This window comes from Corvus hawaiiensis, chromosome 6, assembly GCF_020740725.1.
Source record: "Corvus hawaiiensis isolate bCorHaw1 chromosome 6, bCorHaw1.pri.cur, whole genome shotgun sequence".
NCBI lineage: Eukaryota > Metazoa > Chordata > Aves > Passeriformes > Corvidae > Corvus > Corvus hawaiiensis.
Genome location: NC_063218.1, coordinates 17,245,790 through 17,259,108, shown reverse-complemented (window position 1 = coordinate 17,259,108; position 13,319 = coordinate 17,245,790). Strand labels below are relative to the sequence as shown.

Sequence of the window (13,319 nt, the reverse complement as noted above, 5' to 3'; positions counted from 1 at the left end):
GTAAGGTATTTCAGAACTGAGCCCTGTTCTATCCCTATAGTAACACAAAAGCTGTACACAGGTATGAATCTATCTAGGGATGATGGAAAGGCACTAGACCTAGCACCTCCAGCATCAAAAACTACATAAAAATTATAAACAGAAACCTGAAGGTAGGCATAAAGCATTTATACATTGAATTTATGATCACACAGCAGCTGTAACAAGGCTGTGTACATTTCTTACAGAAGACCTGGAGTGAACCTTAAATTAAAAATATAACCTTAATTATATAAAACAGAATGGCAAGGTTTCCATAAATTATCTTTTGTGAAAATCTTGCAATAATGAAAATTACAGTCATGTATTCTTTAAGGACTACATAGACATGATAACAGAGGTGTCAATAGACCCCTCAAGGTGTCTATTAAAACTGATTTTTTGATGACATTGTTCATTTAATGTTGTCCCTTTAGTATTCCTTCTTCTTATGTCTTTTAGATTCCTTAACATTGGAAGCTTTTCTTAAGGTAGGTTTCTGCTGAAGGCAGAACATGCAGTTTCTATAAGTGAAATGAGAGAAGGGTAGTAAAACGCATCCAGCTCTCCAGACAGAGTTTAACAGTGGCTCTCAGTGAGCTGAACTTTTTTGTATTAAACAGAGACGCTGCCTCACACACTAACACAAAACAAGTTTTTCTTATGCCTTCCAGAACAAATCAGTGAAAGCCCAAGGTTTTGGCATTTCTAACCTTGAAGTCCCATTCACACACTTGGTGTGACACTAAGCTACATCTGTGTTACAGGGTTGCATTTACAGATGCCTTTTCTCAGAGGGCAACAAATGTTATGCCCAGTCTCTTACACAAGTCTTCTGTCCCCATGGTGGCACAGACAGAGCACAGCATCCATGTAGTCCTCAAAGTATTATCTCCAACCAGCTCTTCAGCCTCATTGAAACAGTGTCAAGAGGGCTGTCTGTCACGTGTGACAAGTCTCCAAACAAGTTAGAGAAGGAAAAAATCTCATATATATATTTTTTCATCAAGACATCTTACACCATGAGTTCCAGCATCAGTGTTTGTCCCTTTGGAAGGGACTGAACCCTGCCAGGAGGTCTGCAGAAGGTTACATCTCTCTCAGCCTGCCTGTGCATGACATAGCAGGTACAGCAGTAGCACTCAGGGCAGGTCCCAGGTCACCAAGCAGCTGAGCACTCATCATAGCAGTCTGTCTGCAGTTATGACTCAGCTCAAATAGCCCTGGAGACATTTTTCCAGGTTTTACGGCTCTGGAGTGCAGGAGGTGCAGAGGTTGCTTGGGCAGACAAATCTGGAAACAGAAGAGCATAGAGCACACAGGAATGTTGTTATAGCCATGTATCTCTGCCTCCCTGGGCAGGCTGAGCCTTTCCCCACCACATAGCCATCCACACAAGAAAATAGCATTGGCAATTAAATAAATGATGCCACACCCCAGGCTGTCCCGGTGAAATATTCTTCTGTCAAATAATTGTTTCATTAAAAGAAAGCTTCATGGCTAGCTCATTCTCCCTTCCTCATAAGAGAGAAGATCAAGATGTTGAAATTAATGTTTTAGACAACATGCATGGATGTATGTCTAACCAGCCAGTTCAGATACTGCTCTTCCACTGATGGGAAATCAGAGGTGTCTGCGTGCATGTGTGTGTGGGTGTGTGTTTCTATTTCTTCATATCAGAAATTGGACCTAAGTGCCGGTTTGTTGCTGTCAGGTAGCTGTGACAGCCCCATGCCTGCTTCCATGGACATCTCCTCTCATACAGTGGAAGAAATTAGTCTTTTTCTTCTCTTTCTGGAAAGAAGGACTTAATGTCCTCCTTCCTTTCTGGAACAGGACAATTTTACAAGCTTGCAGTGATGTTACAAGATTTGAGAGTCCTTTAGCTGTTCCTACAAGAGTCCCTACAGGTAAGAATTACTCCAGCAGAAGTAGTTTTATTAGGACTACTTATCCTGCTCAGAGAGCACCAGAGTAGGTTATCAGGGCAGAAGTGAATTTTGCCAAATTATTGGTGTCTGCACAGTGTTGGAAAAGTGCAAAGTACAGGACATTTTCTCAATGAAGTCTTTGAAATACAGCTTCTGTTAGAGTTTCTTCTGTCTCTTTTAGAAGCACAAAACATCCTTATGTAGATAGTTCAGTACAGAATGTGTTTGAGAAAAGAAGGGTCATCTCTGCAGGTATCCAAGACTTCCTCTATTTCTCTTTACTAATTACTATTTTCTTGATTTTTTTCATTGTGGTTGAAATTGTTTGTCCTATTTAGCTTGATTCACACCTATCATGAACTTCAATTATTATCCAGTGTCTATTTCACTGAAAATTCATCATTTCCCCAGTGAGTGTCTAAACAGAACTGACAGAGAAAAAGAAATAAACCTAAAATACATTAGGAATACAGACACAACATCACAAAGAGCTCTGACTGTAGGCTAAACTGGAACGCTGTTTTGTGTTAATATCTATATTTCTAACATCACAATGACTCATCACTGTTGCTATAGTGTTGCCCCCTCTTTCTACCTACTTCCTCTTTGTGGGAAGGGCAGGAAGAGTGAACTGCACACATTCAAAAAGGAAATGAGACCTCTCAGAAAAGAGAGATGTTTTGCAGAACAATAGGAAGACCCAATCTAAAATTAACTGTGAAATCAATATGTCTGTCCCAGTCTCCCTACACACACGCTATATGGGGCACCCCAGGCTTCATTCATGAGGCATTAGGACTGATGAACTATTTCTCATTCTTTTTCATGGCACCAGGTGCACCTGGAAATGTAAACTGAAGTCTTAATTAATGTAACCTGTGAATGTCAGGACATCCAGAATTAAAACATAAAATGCCAAACCATGTGTCACCAGGCAGAGGGAGATGAGTGTGGGTAATGATCCAGGAGAAACACTTACAGAAGTTGGTAGCACTGGAGCAGTTCACAACAGAAGAGATGAAATGACCTAATATTGGCCTGGAATAAGCAGTTGATGCCTGTTTCCTCTTGTTAGATTTCAAGATAATCTTTTTACTGTTAGATTGAGATTAATATTTGTTTGATGTTATTCACTGTTTGCTGTCTGTTGGATGATTCTGCTTTAGGAGAACTTCCTGTTGGACCTCAGTCCTTCTTATCAAACTGCCTATTGATAAGAATTGCAGCTGCTTGCTTTTTTCCGTTAATACCCAGTACTTACTTCAAGAAAAAATGAAGCATGATTATATTATGCTGTCAATGTGATTTCACTTTTTAGTTTTTTTTTTACATAGCTGTATCCTTTTGGAATATCTACACAATATAACCGAAACACACAGGTGAATTTTAGAGTGCTTTGCAGTAACAGACTTCATAATAGAAATTTTGCTGCCAAAACAAAACCTAAAATTTTTTTTTCCCATAGGAGATGTGCAGTGTGTAGAAAACTTTTACTGACTCTACTTGGAGTTTAAATTTCCTCCAACCTCTGAAAAAGTACATCTGCTACAGAGAAATTCAGAACTAATAAGAATATTAATCCAAAAAAAAACAAACCCACAATATTTGGAGGAAAATTGAAGTTATAAGGAATGTTCTTGACCAGTTCAGCTGAATATTAGGAAAGATCACACTAGTTTATAGTAGTCAATGGATCATGGGACACAGGCAAATCAGTATTATACTGATTTCAAAATAGGATCCTGAAATTTTTACTAAGAATGCTGCCTTCATTGCTGGGCTGGTGAAGCTAGGATTTGTCATGCATTTGTATCAGTGGTGATAATCCAATGCTGTATCTGCAGACATGTCTAACAAATTGATTGAAACACCTTTTAGTACCTTAAAAACATTCTATTTTCCCAACTCAGAATGATCTGATTTCCACTTGATTAACTATAATCTCAATTGCTACGTGAAACAGTGCTTTCAAGAAATGTCACCCAACTTGTAAAATAATCTTCACTAAACTTAATCAGCATTCTCTCATACCATAAAATCATCTGCCTTTTTTTCCCTGCAGTTGTGTCCTGTTTTTTTTCTTCATCACAAGAAGCAATTTTGTATTCTCAAATATTCTCCAAGTGTCAGCCACTGCTTTTACTTCCTCTTTTATATGATTTCATCATTTCATTCCGTATTTGCTTCCCAGTCTGCAGTGTAACTTCTTGCTCTGTCGCTGTTGTGCTCTATGAGTCACATTGGTGCCCTAATTGCTCGCTAAGTCATTTACTCATGGTTCACCATAATTCCCTGGAATGCCTATTGAGCACCTTTGTAAAGCCTTTGCTAGTGGGTTACAGAACAGACCTAGCAACAAAATCCAGTCAACTAAAAAAACGAGCCTGAGGACTTCAGGCTCTGGCCATGATGCCAGTGGTAGGATCCTGAGAGGGATCTGTGGGAAGCAACGCAAAGGCATAAAATCACCCTGGGAGTGTGAGCCTTAACTGCATTTCTCTTCCCATAGAATTTGCTTTATGCTGTGCGAGATGGCTGCCAGTCCCTAATGCTGTTCACCCTGGGCCAGGGACTCCCCACCTTTCCATCTCTGCCCAGCCTGCAGCTGCTTCTCTTCTTCAAGGGACGTAGCGGCCCAGAGACACAGCAGCCCCTCACTTCCCTCCCCACAGCTGCTTTGGGCAGATCTCACCAGCTGCTGAGAGATTCCTCTTGTCCCTTGATTTTTATGTGTCTGTCCACAGGGTGGAGGTCATGACTTGCATATAAGCCAGCCTGCACAGAAAATAAGCATTAAATCTAGAATTATAGGGGGATCAGGTCATGGACCAGAAAAGGAGGGTGGAAAGCGAGAGAAAATATTTGTGTGCCAAAGGCAACAGCAGGAAAAAGTTCTTGTCACAAAGAAGGTTTTGTCTGTGTGGTTTTTCACTTGTGTTGTTTGGCACACCACAGAGCCGCAGTCCAGCTCCCTCTAGCACAGAAATTTAAGGAGGAGGCTGGAGCCTCCTGTAGGACCACTTGGTGTCTGATTGTGGATGCAGACAAAAGTGCCGTGACCTTGGAGAGCCCACGCTTGGAGCTGTTAGTGGGGGTTGAGCTGGAAGGGTGAGGGTGAGGGCTGTCACTTCACAGTGTGAGGCAGGACCAGTGCTAGAGAGGAATCTGTGCTGGAAGCAGGTTGCCAGTGAAGGGAAGAGGGGTGCAGTTCAGCACTGTTGGAAACATGGTCTTTTCACACTGCTCTTGTCTTGTCTTTGAAGTACAAGTGTATCATACTGACTACATTTTCCTTTACTTCTCAGAGCCCAACATTTTTATTTCATAATTGGCATGTCATAGTTACAAAGCGTAAGAAAAAAACCCCCAGTGTTTCTTGTGATTTTTCTGTCTCCTCAAAAAAAACCTGTTTTTGCTCAGTTGGTCAGTTATGTAATCATTTAATAATCCTAATAAAACAACAGCAAAGTTTTGTCATGAGTGTTACTCCAATTTTCTCAACGATGTTCTGGACATCTTTTTATTCTTTAGTAATATCTTATTAAAGCAAGATTGTCTTATCAACAGCTTTAACCAAAACAAAATTACTATTTTCAGGCTTTAGGATGGGAAATATTTGAGACTAGACTGAAGCACCTCTGGCCTGAGAAATCCCATAACAGGGAATCAGACCAGAGAGGACTTTTGATAAGATCCATGTGCAGACTTGAACTGTGGAGTGGGACAGAGAGAAATAGAAAAACTTCAGCAATGCTGATTTAAAAAGGAGTTGACAGTGGGTGACAGACAGCAGGGTCAGATGCAGGGCATATTTAACTCCTACTGGGACTCTCATGAGGGGCTGTTGGTCCTGTCAGGGGCTACATCATCTGGTGTGTGCTCCCAGCCTGGGCTTCCATGGTCAGGCTACAGTGAGGGGTGAGTGCTGGGTGATATGCAACCTACACTAACAGCAGGAGTCAAGTGAGCCTCAGAGAAATTTCACCTTGTGTTCCAAAGGCTGGGTGCAGATGGATCTCTGGAAGGCAAGAGCCACCCCTGGGACAGATCCATGGTGCAGAACAGCATCAGAGAGAACAAAGCAGCTGTGATAACCCCAAAGCCTGGAAGTGGTCCAAAGCACAAAGAGGGAAAGTGTGAACCTAGCAACCAGACCAAAATTCAGACCTCCTCTAAACTCTTTTCCTTCCTGTGTGTTTTATTCTGCTTTTTGTTTCATTCTGATTCTGGAGGAAATGCTGGCCTGCTTTCCTTCCCCTTACAGCTCAGACATAGTCAAGCACAAGTCGGTAACAGCTGGGGAGAATGTTTTTTTCTCAAAAAACCACGTTTTTGAGCTGTACCACAGGGATTTGCTACCAGTTCATCAGTCTTGCATGTGATGAAAGTCCTAACATGGTACCTACAGGTTTATTTTTTCAACTGTTCTGTTTTGTCTTCCAGGGTTTGGTATGACCACCCCCGCCACCGTTGGAGGCAAAATTTTTCTGATATTTTACGGCCTTATAGGATGTGCAGGGACCATTTTGTTCTTTAACCTGTTCCTGGAGCGCTTGATCACTGTCATAGCTTACGTCATGAAGTCCTGCCACGAAAGACAGCTGAGGAGGAAAGGGGTTCTCCCTCACAACGGCCGGAGGGGCTCAGGGACCTCTGAGGTGGACAGCCTGGCGGGCTGGAAGCCCTCCGTGTACTATGTTATGCTGATTTTATGTGTAGCATCCCTCATCATTTCCTGCTGTGCCTCTGCAATGTACACACCGATTGAAGGGTGGAGTTACTTTGACTCACTTTACTTCTGCTTTGTGGCCTTCAGCACCATTGGTTTTGGTGATCTGGTCAGTAGCCAGAACATCAGGTATGAGAGCCAAGGTCTTTACCGCTTTGGCAACTTTGTCTTCATACTCATGGGGGTATGCTGCATCTATTCCTTATTTAATGTGATCTCTATTGTCATCAAGCAGTCCATAAACTGGATATTAAAGAAGTTGGCCTGCAAGTGCTGCCACAGATGCCAAAGAAGATTATTTCATTCACGGAGGAATGTAGTAATGCCAGGAAATGTGCGCAGCCGGAGAAACATCTCCATCGAGACTGACGTTGTCAATGAGAGTGACACGGACGGACGCCGTCTGTCAGGAGAGATGATCTCCATGAAAGACTTCCTGGCCTCCAATAAAGTCTCACTGGCCATCATGCAGAAACAGCTGTCAGAAACTGCTAATGGGTATCCAAGGCAAATGAGCTCTAATTCAAAGCAAAATGGATTCTCTGGTGGGGTTGGAGCTCTAGCAATTATGAATAACAGACTGGCAGAGACAAGTGTGGATAGGTAAAATAATAACAGTAATAACAGTGAAACAGTACGAACCATTTCAACACATATTGAAACAACATGATTCAAGTGAAATAGCTAGGGAGAGAGTGCCACCAGAGGGTGGGATCATGTGAAGAGCATACCTCCTGATGGAAGACCTCTTGACTTTTTTGGGGGCTGTCACTTAATGCTTTTGCGTTGCACCAGTCCCAGCCTTTCTTCTTCCCCATCATTCTGCTCCTCACGCAGGTTACTGCAGGAGGATTTTAATTTAGTCTTCAGATAAAATTTCCATGTCCTGTTCTTTTCTTCTCCGTTTATGTGAAATACAGATGTCAGGATAAGAAATCTGTGGGATGGGAAGAAACCAAGTGTGTCTACTGAAAATATTCTTAATTCAGAGAGTGTTTGGAGCTTTCTGTCTTACTCTCATCATGCCTGTTTCCTGGAAGTAACTTATCTGAGTCCAAAAGATGAATCAGCCTTTGTGATATTGCAGATCTAATTTGATAGAAAATAGTATGAAAGGTGGTAGGTATATTCTGGAGCTATTATATTGTGAATGAGGAGAGAATTTTGCCTTTAGAATTTATTTAGTCTTTCCTATAAGAGGATACTGTCAAAAGTGATAGAATAAAAGTTTATCCTACTTTTGTTTTATTTTCTTCATTTGCAAAACATGATTTTTTTCAAGGACACTTCTTCTTCTAGAATTGAATCACTGTGTCTTTCTGTTTCAAAAAAGTCAAATTAAATTGAAAATTGACATACTGATGAGTGGTATGAGTTTTTCCACAATAGCAATCAAAGACTTTCAAAATTTCTGTTTGTATTCGCCTCAATTGTGACTGAAGCATCAGCATTGTGAAATGCAACTAGTAACTGAGTTTACACAACAGGCTTTAGTATGCAATTAGATTGCCATACCAGCATCCAGAGTGTTATTGTAAATGACTGTGACCACCGAATCACTTTGGCAGTGTCCTTTTTCTCTTTCATGTAACTCTGTCATTCTTCACTTGTTTCTCTGGCTTTCAGTGATAATAATGACAGAGTCTTGATTAGGGAAAGAGAGAATGCTTTAACTGCCCGTTTTTCTCAATGAAATGCTCTGAGTGTTCATTATGACTAGAAAGGAAATTTCAATGAGAAGAATAACAACAAGTTAGAAGAATATGAAAACAGGAAAAGAAGTGCTCTTTAATAACAGTGAAATCATCCTTTGTATTAGGTAGCTGGAGAAATAAAGGATTAAATTAATATAAAGTCTAGCAAGAATTTAAGGAAGACTGGACTGAATTCCTGATTCTTCTTTAAATATGCAATGCATTAAAGCTAAACAATATATGAGAGTGTAAATAAGCAAAATTGGTCACCAAGGACCTGATCCCCTGAAAAGAATAGTGTATGCATCAGGACTAAATGTTTTCTCACAGTCGGAAAGCCTTTCAGAATACTGCAATTTTAAGGAATTATGTAGTTCTCTCATACAGAACAAGGCAGATAGCCTCTTCAGTTTAATTTGTATTAGGAATTAATATCATAGCCTTTTTCTTCATTCTGGCCAAAAATTCTTTTACCTAGGTTTATAATACTGTAGAATAACACTTTGATACTCATTTTATCAATATTTGAATTTGAAAACACAAGCTTGGAATCTTTTCATATAATAAGCTAACCCCAGATATTCAACAAATGTACTTAACTAGAGAAAAAATTACAATCTCTTTTGACATTATTAGGGGTAAAAATCCTGATTTAAAGTCAAATCCTGCTGTCCTTAGTTACAAGAAAAGCTTCAAGCTGAAGTCATTAGTCCAAATTTTGATATCCATCAACTCAGCTGTGCAGCAGTGGAATAGTCTTAACAGCATCCCTTCATATTTGCATCCATGTAAAATCTGAATCAGCTTCCAAACCCCAGCATCCGAGAGAAAAGTGGTCTTATTTGGTTTTTTGGGGGGGTTGTGTATTAGCAAAAATTGCCACTGAGTTATTTTAGATGAAATTATAATACCCAAGATCCATTACATTGTTACACTTCTTCTTTTTTTTTTTTTTTTTATCCCAAGGCCTTCTTTGTCTCAATCTCACTGAATAAAAATACTTGGCTATAAAAAGAGGAAAGTACTGTTCTGAAGCCTTCTTTCCAAATTCATTCAGAAACACCTCAGTTCACTGCCTGTAAGACCTCATTAAGATCCCCTAAGATCTCATTGTTACCCATGCATTCCTCTGCCCACTAGCAGAAATACTATAGGACTTAACCCATTGCTTCAGCAATCATTAGGAGGGTTTTCAGACGGTTTGAAGACATGATACAGTGGTGTTGCTCTGTTCCATTCTTTCTGGTAACCAGCCTTGGTTTCTCATCACCATGGAGGAATCTTTGTCAGCTATTTTCAGTAGATCTGAAAACATCTATGGTTATGAAAGCAAGGGACTAATAAATAGTCTTTTTAAAAGAGACTTGACAAGGCTGTGAGGGATCTTCAGTGCACATTAGCTCTGTTTTCACTGATCGGCCCTGACCTTCTGCTCGCTCAAGCACTGCCTTCCTCATGAGCCAAGCCTGCCAGGTGCAAGATCTCTGCACTTGTGGTTGGATTTCATGTCCACTGAAGATAATGAGGAAATAGCTGCACTAATCATCTCTATTCAGATGTCAATTGCCAGAGATGAAGGACGGGCATATTCTGTCCCTGTGCCATCTTGTACCATGATGTCATCCTGTCCCTAAGAGACCTCTGACTTTGTCACTGAGTTCCCCTTATGGCAGCCATGCTCAACACTGAATGAGGTAGCTTTGCCAAGGAGACCAGTAGAATAGTTAGAGAATATCTGTGGATAAATAAATAAGACTTTTAAGATCAGAGAGAAATTTCTGACTACAGTCCCATAGTACTACTACAGTTGTTTTTTCTAAAGGCATTGAAGAGAGAAATCCCCAAAAGCTCTGTTCATAATGTAGTATCAAGTTATTAAATTCTCAAAACAAGTGGAGATACAAACTTACACGTACCAAAAAAAGAGGAGAATTTAACATAGGAGTGACAAATGCCCACCCTGTGTGAAAAGTAAGTTGCAATAAAAGTACAGATGATATCACATTTCTTGCATTGCTTTTTTAAGCAGCAATGAAGAATTAAATAAGATAGTCAAAGATCTATTTTCAAAGCTGTGTAAATTTTTATGTTATATTGCTTAACACTATAATCTCAGTCAACAAGACAGAAACCTCTTTTCAAAAGTACTGAGCTTCTCTATTGCCTGCCATGAATTTTTATGGTGGCTGTTGAGATATGGGGGTGGGGTTTTTAAGGCAAAAATGCTTGGGGGAAAACCTTGGATGCATTGAGATTCTGAATCTGCACTTTAAAAGGTCACTTTAAAATTAGTGGGTTAAACTGCAGGTTGCAGCCTGGTAGGCTGAAACTGAAAGCCCTTAATGGAGTAATCTGCTGAAATTTAGTCTTGTAGTTATGCCACATCTTAATAATATCATTATTGGACAGTATAATCATTGCACATTGAAAGAAAATATCTGGTGCTAATCAAAATACAATCAAATAAGTAGAGGTAGGTCTTAGGGTTTTCTTGATAGTTTAGGTTTTGTGAAATGTGTCCATCAGATGCTTTGCTGGTATGTAGGTGTGAAAGTAGTTACACTCATTTATCTCCATGAAGGACATGGGCATCTTTTTGCAAGGACATGAACAGATTCTTCAAAGGCATTTAATTCCTGCTGGAAGTCAATTAACTTCCACCACAGACTGACTTATGATAGAAGTCAGGTACCTAATTCCCTTAGGCAGTTTGAGAACCCCAGCCATGTATTAAGTTTTGAATCTAAGCTGACCTGACAGTGTCCCTGAAAAGTTCAAACAGTTGGAGCAAAGTTTCAGTGCTGCAGCACTCTAATAGCCAAATTCATTTATCTAAAAGCCTTTTATGGTAAAAGCTTTGCATCAACCAAATAACACAAACAATGTTTAGATTTTGTTTGATTTAACCTTGGCCTCTGTCAGTTTTAATTATATTTGACACATTTACAAATTGAAGAACAAAGGGAAGTTGGACTAGGCATGAAAGACAAACCAGCTCCATTTCTCTGACTGAATTAATCTAGAGGAAAAGGTCAGCTTGGGAAAAGAGCTTCTTGATTAACATTATATTTGAATAAAGTTTCTCTGGAGGTGAAGGGTATTAAATTTTTTGGATGACTCCTCTCCAACAGCTGTGGAAGTGGAACTGTTTGTGTGACCCGCCGATGTCCCCACGCTGGGAACAGAAGCTCAGAGAGCCTTAGCTGAGAGAAGGGTCAGCATTTCCAAGCAATACAGTTGGCATCTTCTGTTGTTTTGATCTAGGTTACTAACACTGTGCTAATACAGTCATTTCCTAGATTCTTCAAGAAGTAGTAGTTATTTCGTCCAATTTCATGTACAAGCTGTGGAGAATCACCAAATGTTTTATTTCCCCTGGGCAGAAAATACTGCCAAATACACAAGTACAATGTGTCTGTTTGAGAATGTTCACAGTAGTTTTTTGCTTAATCCAGGAAATAAGAATACAATCCCTTCCCTACTCCTTATCTTCCAAACATCTATTGGCAACAATCTCTACAAAATACTCTACTTATTGCTTAAAAGGTCACGTTTCACCAGGAAAATTAAAGCCATTGCTCATCAAGGTGGACCAACACAGTCTTTTATTTTTTTATTAGATTAAAAAGAAACTGTAAACACAAAGAATGACACTTCAGGTCCAAGTAGGCAGAAGCTTTTTGATATAGCCTGTGTTTATAGACCTGTTTTATGTCAAACCAGACAAAAACCACATCACTGCAGACTTTTAAGAGCATACGTTAGTCTAAGAACAACCTTGTGGAATAGATACACTATGTTATATTTTGTTTTTCTATAGTTTAACTCTAATATATGCCTTCCGTTTTCAATGTTTGAAATTATTTGTGATAATAGAATAAATATAAATTTGCAAAGATTTTGAGAGGCATAATAATGAGATAAGTTTTAAATTAAATATTATTTTCCACAGGCTGCCTAGCTTTCTATAAAGGGGGAGTTTGATGAAAGGCAGAATCAACTGTTCCCAAGCAAGGGTGCAGTTTCTGGACTCAAATGGGTTTCCTGTTAGGTACATGCAGAAGCTCCCAAAGAGACAAGATGGCTTAGTTTTCACATGTTATCTTTTGAAATGTTTTTCAAAGCTATTCCCTCTTTTAAGGCCATAGAACACTGTCAGTGTTTTCTGATTGTCTTATCTGAGAAAACTTAACCTTGCTTTTTGATATCTTTAAAAAAAAAGATGCATATGAGAAAAAATGAAAATGACCTTACATAACCTTGACATGTACTGCTTGGAGCTGCTGAAATTCTCCTCTTTATCCTAACTCAAGTTTACATCGAGTAATTTCTCCAGCTCATCAAAGAGGTTTGGTCTTATTAGTGAGTAGCCACAGTTCAAATAAAGAATGAGCTGAGGTCTGAGCAGTGGGTGCTGTGCTAAGTTTGTTAGCATTCAAAAGGCTGCAATCACCATTGTCTCGTTTCTGCAATGGTCAGGGAGACTGAGTAGTGCCCAGAAGAGTCCTTAGTCCTGCAGTAGCAGCAATTGCTGGCTATTAACCTCTGGGTGTCCTGTGGTCTGCATTTAGTGCCCAGGGCCAGAAGTAGACAGAGAGAATGCTGTTCAGAGATTCAAAGAATAATTTTCTATGGAAGATGCCTCTGGATGCCATTCCAAATCAGGCCTTACTAGTTTCTGGCCCATCTCAGTGAATATATCTGTAATTTGCTGGGTGAAGGTTCTTCAGCTCTCTGTTCACAGTACAATGACAGTGCCCTTCTTGCATGAAATAACGAATTCAACACCTCTACCAAGAGAAAGTGACAGCCCTTCCTCTGAACTATTGCATTTGGGCAAATACTTAGCTATAAATTAAACACATTTCTTTGTAAATAGCATCCAGACAGCTGCTTTTCTCACCCTCATACAAAGCAGATGAGTATTTTGATCTCTGGGTATCATTA

At 39.8% G+C, this 13,319-nt stretch overlaps 1 protein-coding gene across 2 annotated transcripts in view; it reads left to right on the top strand.

Moving 5' to 3' along the window:
- KCNK13 (potassium two pore domain channel subfamily K member 13) overlaps nucleotides 1-8,036 on the top strand; it is a 49,998-nt gene extending 41,962 nt beyond the window's left edge. For both annotated transcript variants that reach the window (XM_048308232.1, XM_048308233.1), the window contains one exon: nucleotides 6,393-8,036. In XM_048308232.1, coding sequence (XP_048164189.1) covers nucleotides 6,393-7,285 — 893 coding nt within the window. In that variant the 3' untranslated portion in view covers nucleotides 7,286-8,036. The remainder of the gene's footprint in view (nucleotides 1-6,392) is intronic.
- The last annotated feature ends 5,283 nt before the right edge of the window (nucleotides 8,037-13,319 follow it).